General features: G+C 42.5%; 1 protein-coding gene across 1 annotated transcript; it reads right to left on the reverse strand.

Annotated features, from left to right (window-relative positions):
- Positions 1-308: 308 nt before the first annotated feature.
- rasip1 (Ras interacting protein 1) lies at positions 309-17,812 on the reverse strand. Its single transcript, XM_003225022.4, has 12 exons — positions 16,952-17,812; positions 15,441-15,593; positions 14,193-14,770; positions 12,197-12,561; positions 10,640-11,287; positions 9,806-9,843; positions 8,949-9,100; positions 8,399-8,514; positions 8,055-8,295; positions 5,048-5,220; positions 3,873-4,020; positions 309-1,184 (listed from the first exon to the last, which is right to left on the reverse strand). The coding sequence occupies exons 2-12, from the start codon at positions 15,572-15,574 to the stop codon at positions 985-987; spliced, it is 2,793 nt and encodes a 930-aa protein (XP_003225070.1). The 5' UTR covers positions 15,575-15,593; positions 16,952-17,812; the 3' UTR covers positions 309-984.
- Positions 17,813-19,359: the final 1,547 nt, after the last annotated feature.

The raw sequence follows: 19,359 nt of genomic DNA on the forward strand, positions 1-19,359 counted from the left end.
GATACTAGTTTCTGTTCTGCTGCTGCAGAACCAGTTTGGACAAGTTTTTCAGTGCTGGCTGAGTACTGCTGGAGAGGCCTTGCTATTTTTTGAGGCCTGTTTGCTGCTGAGAAAAGAGGGTTAATAACCAGGACTGTATTCTTCTCTGAAGCAGATTTGTGAAAGGACTTCTGTAAGTGATCAGAGGGGCCATTGTAAATACTACTGTTTTTTGATCTCTTGGAATCAGTAAAGTTCCTGTGTTTTTGTTCTGCAAACCTGAGTGGCATATTATTGTTCTGCGAATGACTCTGGATCGCGGGCACATGTAAGAGCTTCCATTTATCATCATCAATCTGTAATATTTTTCACACAGATACAAAGATTAACATAAAAAATAGGCATGTCCCAGATGTCCTGTAATGGAGACACCCCCAAATCTCAAAACACCCCAGTGATTTACAAGCACACATACACACCCCATATCAATACCAGTGTACCATACTGGCCGTGGTGTAGCCAAAACCCGGTCTCCCATTCTATTTTCTATAACAATGTGTTCTGGGAATGGTCTGTATTCACCAAGGAGTTTCCTTTGATGTCAAAATATGTCTGATTTTATTATAATTACTAGCTTTATTGCAGTGAAGAAAGGAATACATAGTTGCTAGGAACAGCATGACCTGAGGTCAGGAAATGAACACGAACAGTTTGGAAGAGGTTGTAATCTCAAAAGAATTTTGAGGCTGGTCCTCAAAATGACCAGCACCAGCCAATAGACAGCAATGAACAGGAAACTATGATAGCAGCAAATGGGCTACTTTTGATAACCTTGGATATAGTTAAGGACTTAAATCTTCAGGACAATCCTGCATTGAGACAAATTATCACTGTTTCAGGTGTTTCTGACCCCTCCAAACCCAGCTTCAGGGTATCCATACATCTAGTTAGGAATGATCAGGCAAAAATTCCCAGGAACCAAGAACTATTTTAAACACTTGCATGTCATTGACTGGGATCCAGCCCATATGCTGCCCTTTGGTTGGCTGGGAGGGACTCACGCTCCAGTTCCCAGAGAAAGCGACGCAGGCGAATAAGTTGGCGATGGAGGATGTCATCGGACACAGGCTCTGAGAGACGCAAGCGGAACCCATCGCATGGAAGAATCAGTGGTGGATGATCTGTGAAGCTCTCAAATATGTCACCTTGGAGAGAAGAGACATGTTAGAAAGAAGGACTGTGGATACTCAAGCCCACCTAACATCCTTTTCTTCACTCCTAGCTAGCTGCTCCCTGGCCACTTCCACCAAAACATAGTAAAATCACCTTTTTTGGAAGACAGCAAATACTCTAACCAGTATGACAGCAGCTATCTTGTCAAGGGGGATTCTGGGAGTGTGATCCAAAACAATATATACATAAACTCTTGTTATACCTTTATCTATAGCTTTGGTTAATGCTTTGTCATGGTTGTTTTGTATTTTGTGCTTTTAACTTATTTATTTATCCGAATGTTATGTTTATACTGTTTATACCTACTTTTATTGATTTTAACTGTTACATTTGTTTTATTCCGGGCTTGGCCCCATGTTAGCCTCCCAAGTCTCTTCAGGGAGATGGTGGCAGGATAGAAAAATAAATTATTATTATTATTATTGTATGACACAGAAAACAGAATAGATATGCTGGATTTCGTATCACAAAATCTCAAGTCGAACACTTCCCAAGTGTCTAGGACTGTGTGATGTATTTTCGGATGATGCGTACAGATCCCAGTAGGGTGGCTTTTTGCAGTTGGCAGATCATAATTTTGCCAATGCCTATTGTTTCCAAATGCCGGCTGAGATCTTTTGGCACGGCACCCAATGTGCCAATCACCATCGGGACCATCTGCACTGGTTTCTGCCAGAGTCTTTGAAGTTCAATCTTCTGATAGCGGCTGAGTTTTTCCTGTTGTTTTTCGTCAATGCGACTGTCACCTGGGATGGCAACATCAATGATCCAAACCTTTTTCTTTTCCACAACTGTGATGTCTGGTGTGTTGTGATCCAGAGCTTTGTCAGTCTGGATTCGGAAGTCCCACAGTATCTTTGCGTGCTCATTTTCCAATACTTTTGCAGGTTTGTGATCCCACCAGTTCTTTGCTGCTGGGAGGTGGTACTTGAGGCATAAGTTTCAATGAATCATTTGGGCCACATAGTTGTGCCTCTGTTTGTAGTCTGTCTGTGCGATTTTCTTACAGCAGCTGAGGATATGATCAATGGTTTCATCGGTTTCCTTGCACAGTCTGCATTTTGGGTCATCAGCTGATTTTTCGATCTTGGCCTTAATTGCATTTGTTCTGATGGCTTGCTCCTGGGCTGCAAGGATCAGGCCTTCTGTCTCCTTCAGTGTCCCATTCGTGAGCCATAGCCAGGTCTTCTCCTTATCAGCTTTTCCTTCAATTTTGTCAAGGAACTTTCCATGCAATGTTTTGTTGTGCTAGCTGTCAGCTCTAGTTTGTAGTGCGGTTTTCTTGTACTGGTTTTTTGTCTGCTGTGCTTTGAGGAGTTTCTGATTTTTGACTTCAATCAAAGCAGGTTCTTCACTTTGCTTTACATATTCTGCCAGGGCATGTTCTTCTTCTTTGTTTTACTTGTAAGAGTCCTCTGCCACCTGATCTTCTAGGCAGATATAGCTGGTCAACATCACTGCGAGGGTGCAGTGAATGATGAATGGTCATGAGTTTTCTTGTTTTTCTGTCCAAATTGTCCAGTTCCGCCTGTGTCCAATTTATAATGCCAGAAATATATCTTATGACAGGTATGACCCAGGTGTTTATGGCCTTGATGGTGTTGCCTCCATTGAGCTTGCTTTTGAGAATTTTTCTGACCGTTTGTGTGTATTCTTTGCTGACCACAGTCTTCACATGTTCAGCTGTAATATGCCCAGATATTTATAGGCCTCTGGCTGCTGACACTTTATTGTTTGGCCATTAGACATATTTATGCCCTCACTTTCAATGACTTTTCCCTTCTTCAGTGCCACTGTTGAACATTTGTCCAAGCCAAACTCCATGCTGATATCAGTGCTAAAAATTCGGACAGTGTTAGTCAGATGCTGGATTTCAGTTTCCGTTTTCCCATACAGCTTCAGGTCATCCATGTATATCAGATGCGAAATTTTGTGAGATTTCTTAGATGTTTGATAGCTGAGGTTTGTTTTTTGTAAGATTGTTGACAGAGGGATCATGGCAATAATGAAAAGCAGAGGGGACAATGAGTCTCCCTGGAAAATTCCTCTTCTGATGTTGACAAGTCCATAGCTTTCATTTCCAACAAACAGTTCAGTTTTCCAGTGCTCCATCATGTTTTCAATAAAGGTGCCAATAATTTATTATTATTATTATTATTATTATTATTATTATTATTATTATTAAATAATAATAAGATTATTATTATTATGACACAGCAAACAAGATAGATATGCTGCTGTGTCATAATAATAATTTTATTATTATGTAATAATAATAATAATAATAATAATAATAATAATAATAATAATAATAATACAATTATTATTGTTGTTGTTGTTGTTATTATTATTATTATTATTATTTTGGGAGGTGACTGGGATAAGTTAAGAGAAACTCTTTTAACCCTCAACTCCATCTGTAGCCCAGTTTTGGGAGAGGAATTTGGGAAACTGGAGAGTGACTCAGGTTGCTGTAGAAATGGTAAGCTTCCAAGCAGAGATATATGCAGTGATGCAGAGGAAAGCTTCGCCTTGTTTCCAGTAAGTGGCTGTTGAAGGCCACAGAAACCCTGGGAGAAGTATGTGTCAAAAAGTGACAAGTAAGAAGAAGTAGTGGCTGGAAAATCCTGTATTTATGGAATAAAATGGCTTTGACTTACTGTGTGCAATCTCCTCTCTTTCCTGTTCTGGGGTTTGCCAGGAGTCAGGGGGCACTCGGCCCGGTCCCAGTTGATAATTCCGAAGCACGTGCTGGAGCTGGGCTGGAGTTAGAGCCGGATAATCATCTCTCAATCGAGACCAGGTTGCCTGTGTATAGGAAGAAGAGAGCCAACAAGTCTAATGGTTAGGTTATAGGAGATTTGATTTCAATGGAGCATTTTAGAAGGAACTTCTTGACAGAGAGTTTCAGCAATGGAATCAACTATCTAAACAGGTGATGGGGCTTTCATCTCTGAACTTCTTCAAAAAGTTTCTCTACAAGTACTTTCTGGGGATGATTTAACTGGAGATCCTGCACCAAGTATGGATTTAAACTCAGTGACAGGGCCGGCCCCACCATAGAGGCCACATGAGGCGGCCGCCTCGGGCGCAGGTCCCTGGGGGGCATCGTCAGGCTTCCCCCGCCCCTGCGGGGGGGGCGCTTTTCCCCACCCCCTGCGCGGCGCTGGAGGGGGGGCGCTTTTCTCCACCCCCGCTTAATATTTTAAATTATCTCCGGCCGGCCCTGCTCAGTGATTCCATGACATTATAAGAAATGTCTTTCCAAATTCATCAAAAAGATGTGCCTTCTTGGCCAGTCCAGAAGTTTTTATTCAATTATTTTAACCACTTAATTGACAGAACATTGCAGCCTCAGTTACAAGCACAGAGCAGGTACCTAATCTGCTGCAAGGCATAACCATTTACCATGTAGGCCTCACTTTCCAGCACCTGCCTAGTCAAACCCCAGGCCATGATGTGTTCTAAACATTATGTGTAGAAAGCTGCATGCAGAAGAAATGAATTGGTGTGGGTTCATACAAATCTTATTATGTACCAGGAAAAATTTAATTCTGTGATGTCTTTGATTTATGAAAATTAGGATGTTTGCATATTTCTGAATTGCATAACAACATGGTGTACAAAGAAAGACTTGCATACGCTCTGAGAGGAAAAGGACAGTGGAAAACACTTCCCTGCCCTGTCTCTTCAGGCAGCTGTTCACAGATGAAAGCTGACCCTTAGTCTGAGCATGTAAATTTTCCAGGCTTGACTTCAAAGATGGAGGAACTGCTCCTGGTGCCTCAGAGCTGAGATACAGCCTATTTCTCCAAGGCCTAAGGATGAGTTTTACCTGAAGCAAACCCGTTTTGGGGACACAGAGCAGGTTGGCTGTTGTGCTGAGCTTGCGGAAGAATTCAGCAGCAATGTCCCCAAGGCCCACCCCTTGCAGCCAGTCCAGCACCAGGTCGAGGTTAGTTCGGATCTGCACCGCCTTGGCCCACAGGAACAGGCCCTGAGAACCACCTGGGAAGAGGAAAAGGCGTGTTGAGAACAGCGCAGTGGGGGTACCTCTTAATCCCAACTCTTTGCTCATTCCTGTGGTCCTTCCCCACCCTCACCCATTCTGCAACTGTGGAATGAATGCAGGAGCCGCCCAAGTCAGGCCAGCCTTCTTATTTCCTGTCCTGCTTGGGGGCAGCCCTGAACTCTAGGACAGGCAGGAAACAGCCTGCTTCCCCCAGAGCCTATGGCAGAAAATAGGAGGAAACAGGGGGAGGGGAAGAAGACTGAAGGCAGATTTGTTCTTTTCACTGGTTAGGAGCAAAGAACAGATCTTGAGTGAGATCTGGTTCTCTTTCAAGTCTTCCTGGGTCTTTCGGTGAGTCAGCTGGGAAGAAGGTCTTGATTCAATTTTTAACAAGAACACAATTACTGTATTAATCTGGAAAGGCCAGAGGCTAGAACAGGTATTTTTCTGGACCGTAACACACAGAATCCCCCATTCAGCACTAGGAGGTTTTTGTCTCCAGAAGGCTTCCTCTCTCTTCTGCAGGAGTCTACCATATACCATGCAGTTGTGGACAAGTCTACATAGGGACCACCAAACGCGGCGCCCAAACACGAGTCAAAGAACATGAAAGGCACTGCAGACTAACTCAACCAGAGAAATCAGCCATAGCAGAGCACTTGATGAACCAACCTGGACACAGTATATTATTTGAGAAATGCTTGATCACGCCAACAACTATCATGTCAGACTACACAGAGAAGCCATTGAAATTCACAAGCATGTGGACAACTTCAACAGAAAAGAGGAAACCATGAAAATGAACAAAACCTGGCTACTAGTATTAAAAAACTCAAAAATCAGAACAGTAAATAAGAAGCAACACTCTGAAAACAGAAGAGTTCCAAGGGCAGCTAATGACTCTGAACAAAGGATGCCCCCAGGCAGAAATAGCCAGGAGATGAACCTTTCAAATGCTAATTAAGGTGATTAACTGCAACATTCACACTGGCTTTCCAACTGACAGAGTTCTTCTCACACCCTGGACTTTCCACAGATATATATTAACCTTCCTTGCTTAGTTTTTCCATACCTCACAACCTCTGAGGATGCCTACCATAGATGTGGGAGAGATGTCAGGAGAGAATACTTCTGGAACATGGCCATACAGCCCGGAAAACATACAACAACCCTGCTCTTAAAATGCTTTCTCAGAGGAGTGCTCCTTTCCTGCTTTTCATTTTACATCAGCAAGAAAATGGATCTCAAAATAAGTTTTTAGCCCCACATAGGGGTTGGAAATATGGCAATGCTGACTGGGAGATTATTGGACAGTTGTATTACAAAAATTAAAATTTCCAATCTTAGGATAAAAAACACTCTTAGTTGCAGTTCATTTATCACCATTCACATAGAGAACTCAGGATCCTTCCAGACAGGTCCTATATCCCAGGATCTGATCCCAGGCTTACAGTTTACCCCAGATTATCTGGCAGTGCAGACTCATATAATCCAGTTTAAAGCAGAAACCTGGGATCATATCGTGAAATATAGGGCCTGTGTGTAAGAGCCCCCAGAGACCATGATCCTGGCTTCCTCTTGTTCTCCCCATAATAATTTGATTCCCCTTTCCACATAAATCCAGAACAAAACTCATTCAAACTGCCTGTTCCTACTCACCCAAACCCCACACCAATCAGTTTTGCTTCCTGCAACCCCTTTGCTGCTACTGCCCTCTCCCTTGTATGACTGCCAGCTGTCCAAAAACCGTAATCCTTCAAATAACTCTACCATTGCTATCCTGAATGCCTTAAAATGTCTCCCCAAATATCTGGGATGCCACCACTTTGACTTTCAGTATATTTGTTACATTAGAAATTGGAAAGCTGAGGTCCTGAGTCCAAATCTGGAACTCCTGGGATCCAAATCCAGTTCCTTGATGGTTATTCCTGTTTCCCCATCACAGCATGGCTTTCCAGTTTTTAAATGTGTTTTCCTCCTGTTTTAACAGCTTAATGTGCCTCTCACATGGATTCACAGCTGACAACAGCTTTCTTCTAAATCTAAAGTATCCTGATATTCCCTCATTCCTTTGCCCGCTATAAAATCATGGAATGAAAGTTAGAATGGTTCTCTAAAAGTGAATTTGGACTTCAGTAACAAGATGTTTTGTAAACATGTTTTTTCAAATGAAGATTTTCATCTCCTCACCCCAGTAAAATTAAGCTGAACATGTAGAAAAAAAGACTAGATGCTCTCCCTGTTTACTCTTACAGTAGAGTCTCACTTATCCAACATAAACGGACCGGCAGAATGTTGGATAAGTGAATATGTTGGATAATAAGGAGGGATTAAGGAAAAGCCTATTACACATCAAATTAGGTTATGATTTTACAAATTAAGCACCAAAACATCATGTTATACAACAAATTTGACAGAAAAAGTAGTTCAATATGCAGTAATGCTATGTAGTAATTACCGCATTTACAAATTTAGCACCAAAATATCACAATGTATTGAAAACATTGACTACAAAAATGCATTGGATAATCCAGAACGTTGGATAAGCGAGTGTTGGATAAGTGAGACTCTACTGTATCTCTATTCCCTGCACCTTCCTTACATTCCTTCTCCTTCGTTCTCCTCTGCAGAATATTGCACTGTGAGCTAGTGGGACAGGGTCCTTCTGAACATTGTAAAGCATGATGCAGTAAAATAGCACTATGTAAAATAGCAGTAGGAACAGGAACACTTTCATTCCATGATTTTTTTAAATGAAAGAGTATTTTGAGCAACTCTTCCCACTCCTCCTAATCACCCCAAGATATCTGGTGATTATTGTAAATCTCACCTCTCTCCATGAGGGTGTTAAAGAGCGAGGCATTGGAGAAGAAGAAAAGGTATCCAAAGGTCTGCGAGACGAGGTCAGGGTGCAGGTCACAGTCCCGGGTCAACTCAAGGGTGGCCTGGTATATGGCAAGGGTCCCACGGATCCCCTCAGGCATGCTGCTGATCTCAGGCACATGGGACAAGTCAGCTGTAGCTGTGAAGGGGTTGCTGTCTATCAAGGCAGGAAGGGCTGAGTAGAGGGTCTGTCAAGGGAAGAATGGTTTAGAAACACAGGGCATAACATACAGACAATAGGCCAGTGCGGGCAGAGTAGGTCTGAGTTTGTCTTGAGGTATGCTCACTCACCTTAGTGAGGTAGTATACAGACTGCTGGAATGTGGACATGATGACTTCATCCAAGACTGCCATTGCCTCATCACAGGTCTCCAAGTCACTGGAGAGCAATGCACTGTGGGAAACTCCTATGGGGATGAAAGAGTCTGAGTATACTAGAAGTAGGCAAGGTGATATCACAGTCTCCTGGAAACCTCTGCTGCTAAATTGCAGTTGTTAACATCTTATTCTCACTGTTGGCTGTTGGCAAGATCTGCCTGGAACTGCAGTTCAAAACTTGGAGGGCTATTCTTTGCTCTTCCATGATTTAATTGATGCCTCTTCTGGGTGGTGGAATCTCAGGAGTGTTTCATTGTGTTTTCCTGCATGACAGGGTATTGGATTGGATGGCCCTTATGGTCTCTTCCAACTCTATCATTCCATTTTTTTTTACTCAGGAATCTCAGACCTCAATTTTCTGCCCTTACAATCCTCAGGAACCTTTATTCTTGCTCTGATGGGATACTGCCCCTGCTCTTCTTCTGCCCCCCACTCTGTCCCTAGCCTAGTGAACATGGCTTACCCTCCAAGTCCAGATCTTTCTCGATGTCCAGGACTCTTTTTTGCACCAAATTGAGCAATTCCATTGAGTTGGCCATCCATAGCATAAGGGGGCGCAAGTCAGCAGCCACCTCCTCAACGCTGAGATTCCTGGACTCTCCTTTTTCCTGCTGGCTGTAAGGATGATCAGACAGAGCAGGGGAGATTAGCTGAGTGACAGGGGCTGCTCTCACCTGCCATCAAGAGGCAGCTGGCTCTCAGTCAAACAACAAATGGGCTGCATATTTCAAATTCAAACCATTCCACAAATTTCCAGAGTTCACACCAAGTTCAGAGTTTCTCTGCATTTGTGAACTTTGTTTCCAAAGGGCATAAACATATGGCTTCCCACTTTTGTCACTTGTGTGTCTGCAGCTGGCCTTCCCAATCATCAGTGATGCTACTGAGAGAACATCATAGTTAGGCCTTGGACATTTTTACAGGCCTTTTAGGACTATTCCAAAGTGAAATTGTTACTTTTTTTCTGTAACTTGTTCAATTGCTAGTTTCAACAAGAGCAAACATTAAATCACTTGCCAAGTGGTAAGTCAACACTTACATAAATTCAATACCTTTCAACATTAGACAGATGAAAATAGAACACATCTGTCCAAGCAATATCAGATTGTGGTTCAGCTGGCAAATGTTATCAGTGAGGAAGAACACAATAACTAGGAGGTGCTGCAGCAGATTGCTTTTGCCTGAGCATACTGGGAAGAGCAAGAATCCTCCTCTCCTCTCACTTCTCCTGAATGAACTGATTGTAAACTACTTCTGCATATTTTTACCACACCAAAAAGCCATTATTCTATCATTCCTAGTACATCGGCCCTTACTTACGTTTCTGATTGTCTATCTCCAATCTCTTTTATCTTCTCCTGGAAAGAAGGATATGGAAAAATAAAATGTAATTCATCATGTAGAACTGAAAAGTCACACACAGTAGCTTCAGGTTTCTTCCATACCTGAAACCATGGAAAGAAAAATCCAGAACTCCAGAGTTTTGGCCAGATTAGGAAATCTGAGATTTGTAGTTCCTAAAAACAAACTTTTGAATAGAATTTATCCTCTAAAAAAATTTAGATCCTGAGCTCATACTCTTGGGTTTGTTGTACACACAGTCTCAAAGACAGAGTGTATAATTCTGCTTTGTTGCAGACGTGGAACTGCTTCTGTTACCTTCAGACAGTTCACAAAGACTAGAAATCTGGTTCTTTTAAAAATATTTTGATTATATACTTTGATTAACCATATATTTAGGTTGACCTTCAGTAAAGTTATCGTACATTTTTAAAAGTAAATTAAATATGAATTCCATACTCAATTCTGTATCAAATAAGCCTACATTGTTCAATCAGAAGATTAGACATATCTTCTTTCACATGTATTCTGCTTCTGTTCTGATATATTTATAAAGACATAACTGAAAGTATGAGGGGAGGAACAAAAGCACTGTTTTATCCACAACCATAAAATTTAATGTCTTGTATTTCTTTTTTAAACAACAGCAAAAATGTCATGGTCAAATATCAAATTTATATAATGGTCATGCATGCAGACTTTAATAGAGTGCATTGTAAGGGAATGTGGAGATTAAGAGTTGTCCCAAAAGAAGGGAATGGTTCTGAATTGTGGATTACAGAGCAATAATCAATCTATATAAACGTTATTTACCCAAACAGCCTCCTTGACTAGCTGAGCAATCCTGGCTATTAATCTGGGGAGGTGTCCTGGTTCTAGTTCCCGGGCAGCATGCTCCAGACACAGCCCAAAGAGAAAGGCAGGCCCCAGCTTGCAACCAGGAGTCTCCTGAAGCCTCACAATTTCGGATAGGAGAGCCTCCTGCTCTTGGGGTCGGTAGCGCAGTTGAGGTTCTCGGCTCTTCAGATAGGCCCGGAATGCCTCTTGCCGTTCCTGTAGGGACCGGCCACAGGCCTGGCATGCCAAGGCCCCCACCAACCCTGGGGACACCCATGCTTTGGGCAACCAAGCAGGTGGCGCAGCTGCAGCCCGTGGGTCCTTATACATGAAGAGGAAGTGCTGCCCCATCCCTAGCAAGTCTCCAGGGGCCAGCTCCACCTGGCGGTGGAGTGGGGCACCATTGTGGGTGATGGATGCTCCCCGGAAAGGTCGCACCATGGCTGAACCCCGGGGCTGGCTGGGGTCTGCAGGGGGCACTGAAGACACCACGCAACAATGGCGCGGCAGAATGTCTGGGGCACTCAGGAACGTGTCCACGTAGTTGGATTGGTCTGAAGCCTGCCGGCGTTCAGGGCGTCCAAAAATGTGTCGCCGACGTGTCATCACATGGATCACAAACTCCTGTGAAGAGAGGAAGGAGAGACTTAAAGAAGGCAGAGAAGAAATGGTAAGCAATTGAGACAAGGAGTGTAAATATTAAATAATTTCCTCAGTGCATATGCTAGAAAGAAATTTAACTTATATGAGGACAAATAATATCCAGGTTTCTCCCCATTTTGTGTGTGTTTGTATGACAGGAATACAATATTTATTTACTGCTCTCAGTCAATATTTTCATATCTTGAACTGTTTGCCAAGACCAGATTTTTCTGTTTGCATGCAAAAGTTTTGCGGGTTTCTGGAAAGTGTTTATCACATTAAAATGCCCTTCTCATGTACATTTTTACTCAGATTTACATCTCTAAACACTGTATGGAAAGGAGGAAACAAGAGATTCTGTGGTGTGGCCACTCCTTGAGGAGGCTCAGATTGAAAGACATAAACAGTTTGGGACTTTGATACTTGATGGAGTGCCTCTCTCTCTGTAGGACTGAGTTCGATAGGAGATCTGTGTTCCACTAGTGACAACACATTATATGGTGATGTGAGTGTGGACCTTTTCTGCTATGGCACCCCATTTATGGAGTGCCCTTCCCTTGGAGGTCCAATAGGTACCAAGTTAAAATATGGCTTTTTGCTAACACCTGTAGTCTAATATCTTCCCGTTTTAATGTACATGTATATGGTTTTTTAAATTTTATTATACATTTGCTTTTTAACTGTTTAACTCATCTATATGATGTCCTTTTGTCCTATTTATTTTACTGTTTTTATTTTGATTGCTTTTTTGCATTGCCTCAGTTGTATGCTGTTTTGAGATCTCACAGAAGAGGGAAATACATACATATTTCAAATATTATCAAATTAAAATATAAATACTGTCACAGTTAACTGGCACGAAAGTGAAACAGGAAAAAACTCAAAACTTGCCTGCTTTTCATTGTAGCCCAACAACTGTAAGAAATAAGGGTGTTCTGTTGGTGGCTGAATAAGGCACTGGGTGAGCTGCTCTAAACTGGCTACATCCACGGCGTCTTCTCCGGAGGCTGAAGGAGCTGATGTGCCATCTTCAGCTCCTTTGAGCCGTGACTCCTCAGAGGGACTCCCTTCTGCAGGTTCTCCTACTGCCATGCTGAGCACACCTTTGCGGTCCTTGCGGCGTTTTATGCTGAGGTTCATCTCACTGATGCTGCGACGGAGGGAGAGGTTGTCTGCCCTCTCTTTGGGGGCTACATGGCCTCCTGAAGCTGCCCGAGAGCGGCGGGATTGCTGCCGACGATTCTGGGAATTGACACCTTTAGGAGATGGAGAGGAAAAGAGAACTATTTAAAGATAAGGTGAACCAGAGAAGAAACAGAAATGTTAATGCTAAAATGTTATCTCAACCCTCTGTGATCATCAAATTCAGGTCATGGGAAAGGCTATACAACACAAGGGGCATGAAAAGGCAGAGATAAAGGGACCTATAGGGTTTGGTACAAGTGGATGGCTCCCGGAACCTAGATAGGAAAAAATGTAATCCAAAAAAACTCCCCAGCTCTGTACTATTTAACAGTTACAGAACACTTTTATGTTTACATTAAATCAAAGTAAGAATAATTTAATTGCATTGTGCAAAAGCTCATAGGCAAAAGCTCATAGGCAAAAGCTCATAATTCCCTCTCCATCCACCATCTACTAATGATCTTCTGGGACACCACATAGAAGTGATTAATGTTCCCTAGTCTACAATAAGGATAACTACAATACTAATCTAATGGATGCCCTCCATCCCCTCCTAAAGGTCTTTGAGACTATTCTGGAAGAAATTCTCAGTCTCCAATTAGTGCCGATTCCTTTTCTGGCTTCACATACCCCTCCCTTTTCCAGGTCTTTGGCTGAAGTGCCCAGTGGAAAAACTCCAACTGGAGCTTTGGCTTTGTGCATTATATCAGTGGGTGAGGCCATGGCTCAATGTTGGGACGTAAACATGCTGGTGTCCTGACATCATTGAACTGCCCAGGGCTATGGCTTGAGGAAGTCTAGCCACCTACCGTGTTTCCCCGAAAATAAGACAGTGTCTTATATTAATTTTTGCTCCCAAAGATGCTCTAGGGGACGACTTATTTTTCCATGAAGAAGAATTCACATTTATTGTTGAACAAAAAAAAATATGAACATTTATTATATACTGTAGTTGTCATCACAAACCAGCATAACCAGACAAACTGTGAATCCTATCAAGAATTTCTTGTTACTACCATTATTTCCATGTACAACACTCTGGTATGTACATTTATCGATCCTGCATGCTCTGGTGTACTGTTTGGCGGGCATGCTTCCAAACAAAAACTTTCCTAGGTCTTACTTTCGGGGGACGCCTTATATTTCGCAATTCAGCAAAACCTCTACTAGGTCTTATTTTCTGGGGATGTCTTATTTTAGGGGAAACAGGGTATTGGCTAGACTTCCACACACTTGCCCTATTGCTTGTTTGCAGCTTCTGGTATATCACCATATGCACCTCTGACCACAGATCTTAAATTTCATAGCACTCGTGTGGAATTGTCACCGATAAATCTGTTATTTCTGGTATATATTCAGACATCTTTGAGAATACAGTCATATTGCATCTTGTGGAAATTAATTCCCCAAGTTAATTATGCATTGGGCATGGAAAGACTTCCATTCTTAGTAACTCTTCCTCACTACCATAAAGACAAGATTATTGTTTGCCTCCTTCCCACTGCCCACGAAAGCCAAGCACCTGAAGATTTTTAATATCTTTACAGTGGAACAACAGAACAGAATCTGGAAATTTAATTTTTAGACTACAGCTTCCAGCCATGCTGACTAGGGGATTCTAGGAGTTGTACTTGTAAAAGGTAACATTTATATCATGGGGTGGGGGAAAAGTTTCACTTGAGATATCTCAGGCATAACATACCCGCATCGTCATCCTCGCCTTCTACCATTCTCTCCACATCACATCGCCGCCGGATTTCAAAACGGCGGGTGCAACCAGTCTTGGGTTTCCACACATCCTGCAGTACAAGGGGCCGTTCACAGTCGCCCACTGCTCGAAGATGCTGGGCCTGCCAGGTGCCATCTGTGTTATGAACACTACCGACAACGTCACACAACACGTAGGCATCTTCGGCATTGGCCTGCGCCACACCATAGCGTTCCAGTGCCTCTTGCACCAGCTGCCGAGCAGTGGAGCGCACAGTGGCCAACACACTCTTGTAATTGGCACCTGAGGAGATGTCTCCGCCATAGATCTTCAGGATGCCTGGCACTTCTCCTTGGGATGGGGGCTCTACTCTATCTTCAGGCAAAGGATCAATGAGGTCAGCCAGTTTCTTCTCACTGGCCCAGCGGCCTCCAGCTCCACTGGTTGGACCTCCTGTCCCCCCTCTCTGGAAGAGTGTTGACAGCCTCTTATGTCGACTGGCCTTATTCTTTGTGGCTGGCCGCATCTCCACAGATTCACTGCCACGGCTGGCTGTATCTGATGATGTTGACCTGTGAAGGAGACAGAAATGCTAGAAGAAGCAAGCTTGTTTCAAACCAACATTACAGTGCACCAGTCACCATTTAATAAGTGTGAAATTAACCACTCTCTGAAATATATACATAAGTTGAGAAAAATAGGAACAAATCACAAATCCGCAGAATATATCTTCAAAAGGTCTCAATTTGACAAGAAGAGCTCCAATTTATCATGTTTGCTCTTTTCTCACCTCCTTTTAAAATGTCCTAGCTTTTCTCTCTTTCTTGAAAACTTACTTCAATCGAGTTCAAAGTGTAAAAGTAGTTTGCATGCAATTAATTTAGCAGGAGCAAAGGGGAGGGTGGAATCATGGCCTTCCCAATAGACTCAGGCAAAAGCAGACGGTTGGAGCTTCTATTTGCTTGTGTGTTTCCTTATTAATAACTTTGGCCATCTTGACTACACTCTGATATTGCTTGGCCACATTATGTCCTGGTTGCCATCTGTGAAATGTTAAAAGGTTCAGCTAAGGAGAAATAACTGAAATTTCCATCCAAGAGAAGAGAACCCAGGAAAAATGTATTAAGGATGATAAAAATTAACAAGGACGTTTAGTCCAAAAACATAAGCTTATCAAAAATAGAAAACAGGGCTTGATATGAAGCTAGTTGCTGGGGCTCCCAAAAGAGGACAAGCACTTACTTGACTGACCCCACACTTGGCCACCTGCGTCCCAGCTTGGCAAAATGTTTCTTTGGGGAGTTGATCCAAAGGCCAACAGGAAAATGAAGCTTCCCAAAACGGGGGCTCCCGTCCTTCCGCTCATCTGAAAACATGGCCACAAGGACCTGGAACCTTAGAAAGGAAAAGTTAAAGAGATAACACAAATGATCAGTTCTTAATAGATACTGATCCCAGGAATATCTGGGCTTCCATCCTCCATTCCATGTACAGAATCTGTCGATGGAATTGGGGGGGGTGCCATCTTGGGAAGCAAAGTAAAGTCTCAACTCCTCACAGCCCACATTAATTTATCCTTCACACCCTTATTTTGCTCAAGGTCCTTTCCTTGTATTACAGTCCAATTCTCATCAATTTCCTAGAGAACCGAAATATCCCTTGTCCATTGTTGTTTATGTGTTCTGTACAAGAATACAGCATTCCTGCATTATGGACTTAAAAGCCAGATCAAAGCTGAAACACCAAGTTCCAAATGTCTGCTCTGGCCACGAGGGGGTGAGTCAGACTCTCTGAGTCAAACCATGACGTCAACAGGAAAAAGATGAGATAAGAGTCAGGATAGCTGGAGCCTCACCTCAGAGAGGCACCCCTTCAATTGCTTGGTTCTTAAAGATGGAACACGATCAACATAGTTGAATCTTTGTGTTCTTACTGATTAATATACTCATGACCCAAAATTTGGAAATCCAATATTCACTGCCAATCACTATCTATAAGAAGAATAACCTAGTGGTTTGCCTATGCATGACACTTATTGTACAGGTGTCAACTCCAGGTCAATGTATTTTTGCCCACATGGTTAACTCATATTAATATATAGGCCTAGGCAACATTCATAGCCTATGCATTTATAACTCCACCCTCTTCTTTTTCCTGCTCCCCACAATCCCCTTGCCTTACATTTATATTTTAAAATTAAAATTAAAAGGCAGTATAATTTTATCATACAGAGGTGGTAAATCCTCAATATACTGCTTTATAATGGCATGACACCAAACTACCAATTTAAGCAGAAATTCTTGCTTTGCCTTACAGTGAGCTCAGAGCCAATTAGACATTTATGTGTGTCCCCCCACCTCCAGGGTTTTAGTGTCTGTTCCTTCCATGCTACCAGCTTTCTGGTCCTTTCTAGAATAGTTCTTTGAGGAGGCAGCACAGAATGGGCAGAGAAGGCAGGAAGGAATCAGCTTTCGATTCTGTGGAATGGGATCTAATGAATCAGCACATGGAGAAGCAAAGAGCTAGGATTGCTGGGTTTATAAGAGGAAGCAAAAGACAAGATGAGAAGGATGGCTTAAACTAGATCTCCTTGCGTTGCCTTTGAGATGTGGGGAAGAGGAGAGGGGGTGAAAATACACACATATCCATGCCCTTTTGCCACCTGTTTGATGTCCATTCCCAGTTTTGAATTCTGAGTATCAATCTATAAGATTATTGCTATATGCCTACAGTTATAGGGTTAGCATTATTACCTGTTCCAATGGGAATCCTAGCTGGTACAATCTCCAGATGTTACTCTTTCTCATGCATCCAACAGGCAACCAGGCTCCATGTTCTTCTTCAGGATACGATGGCCAGTCTCTACTAGGGCGTTCTTGTATGCGCTGTGTGACTTAAGTCCGGCGATGACTGCGCACGGATTTCCTCTGGTCATTCACACACAGGAGGTGGGGCAGGAAAAGGAGATGGGGGGAGCAGGAAACTGGCTGGGAAGCAGGGCCTCTCCCAAGAACTGGGAAGGGAATGGGACAGAAAGGCGAAGACATCTGAACTAATAGTTGCAGGGCCAGGAAATCCCTGGCAGTAAAACTGAGATGAGGAAGGGGTGGATTTAAACAATTAGAAGTTGGTTTCTTGACACTTAATACTACACTTGCCAAATACTTAGGCGTACAGACACAATCATTTGGCTGGCCTTGGAGGAACCATGGGAAAGACCTGCCAGGACTGACTCATCTTTCTGCTGTTGCCAACATTTGCCCTCAAAAAAACTTGCCAACATTCTTACTACTCTAGCAGAAGCTAGGTAATGGTGATACAAGCAGGTTCAACATTCTTAACTTATTGTTAAAAACATCAGTTTTTTTCGATCAGCTGGCAAGACTCTGTTCCAAAAAGCAGTACTTGAAGTGGCATACCTATGGCTGAATCCTACTCTTGGTAGTGGCAGGTTCCTATAACTGGCTGAAAAGAGGGTATGCGGTGAAATGTGTCTATCTCATGTCCAGATTAGCTGGTGATACTGATATGATGAAAGGAATAGGTAGAGCGTTGATCCAAGTGTGGACAATGATGGTGGATCTCTGTGGCAGGTTTCTAAAATAGTTGTTTGTTGTACATTCTAATAAACACAATTTATAGCAGTTTGATATAATTTCTACTATCGTAGACAAATTAGTATTATTTGTAGTTTGGAAGAATTTAGATTATCTGCTAAGGGAGCTGTAGTACTGCACTAGAACTTTCCAGCAGATAATTTTAAGTCCCTCACCAAATTATAGTGCCAATATTTTGTCTGATGGAGGTGTGTCCATGGGTATCAAATTGCTATAAATTGATAATGTGAATACACTGTAGAGCAGGCATCTTCAAGCTGCAGCCCTCCAGCTGTTTGGGTCTCCAGCTCCCAGAATTCCTGACCATTGAACAAGCTGGCTATGTCTTCTGGGAGTTGGAGGGCCAAACAACTGGAGGACCATAGTTTGTGGATGCCTGCTCTATAACATTGTCCATCAGAGAGTTCTTTCACACTAGTCCCATTACTGTGAATACGGCTTGTTTCGCAATTGATTTTTATCTATTGAATTGTACACTCAATGGAATCACAGCTGGCAGACATAATGTAGGGCCAACCAATTCTGCATGCAAGAAACTGTCAGTTTCAGATACCCCACATCAACTTCAGATATCCTAAGGCAACCAGTTAATCAATTCCTTGGATGAACTGCTCAATATCCTTAATTTAACTTATATTGAGATGGGAGAATTCCAAATGACTGTTCGTTTTCTGATGGGTCTATGGACCGTAAGAAATGTTGTAGATTGCATGTTGTTGGCTCTGTTCTAGGGTTTTCTTGTCAAGACGTATTGTTGGGAGACTGGCCGTTGAGATAAAGTAACTTGCTGAAAAGTCTCCCTGTGGGTTTCCATGGCAGAGTGTGAACCCTGCTTTCTTGGAGTCCTAATTCAATATTCAAATCACTACAACATGCTGGCCCTTAAGATGTTTATTATTTATCTTTAAACTTAACTCAGACTGGCTAGTCCTCAAACAGAAGAAAATCCTCTGTAAAGCAGGAGTCGGACACGCAGCAGAGCCCGAGGTGGCAGTATGCACAGTAGTGTACTGCAGAGGTCAGGGAGTAGTAACCTTGTGCTTGCTGACACGCCTCTGAATACTACATGTGCATAACTGTATTTCCTACACCTGTTTCCGCAATTATTATTCTAGGGAGAGACTTGTTTTCCCTTTGCCACACTCTTCTTTATAGACACACTTGTTCTTTTTCAGTTGTCTTTGCAGGGTGTGTTCAGTCACTTTCCCTGACCCCAGCCTGGATTTTAGGTGTGTACCTGCTCAGTACGTGAGCATTCATTTCCCTCACACTCTTGTTTTCTGTGCCAGCATCTTTGGGCATGGGCAGGGGAGTGGTGTTTATGCCTTGACTTCACACCTTTTGCATTCATTACTTTGGGTGTCTACTGGGTGTGTATTGCTATATCCCAATGTTTTTTTTAATTCCAATAAACCTTTATTGCTTAAGGGCTTTTAAGGGTGCTTCACTGTTTTTATTGAACTGTTTCTTGACTGTGTTTAAATCCCTTATCTTTAATTTTAAAAAATATTATGAATAGCTTATTTCTATTTTTATGTTGACCT

This window comes from Anolis carolinensis, chromosome 6 (assembly GCF_035594765.1).
Source record: "Anolis carolinensis isolate JA03-04 chromosome 6, rAnoCar3.1.pri, whole genome shotgun sequence".
Lineage (NCBI taxonomy): Eukaryota > Metazoa > Chordata > Lepidosauria > Squamata > Dactyloidae > Anolis > Anolis carolinensis.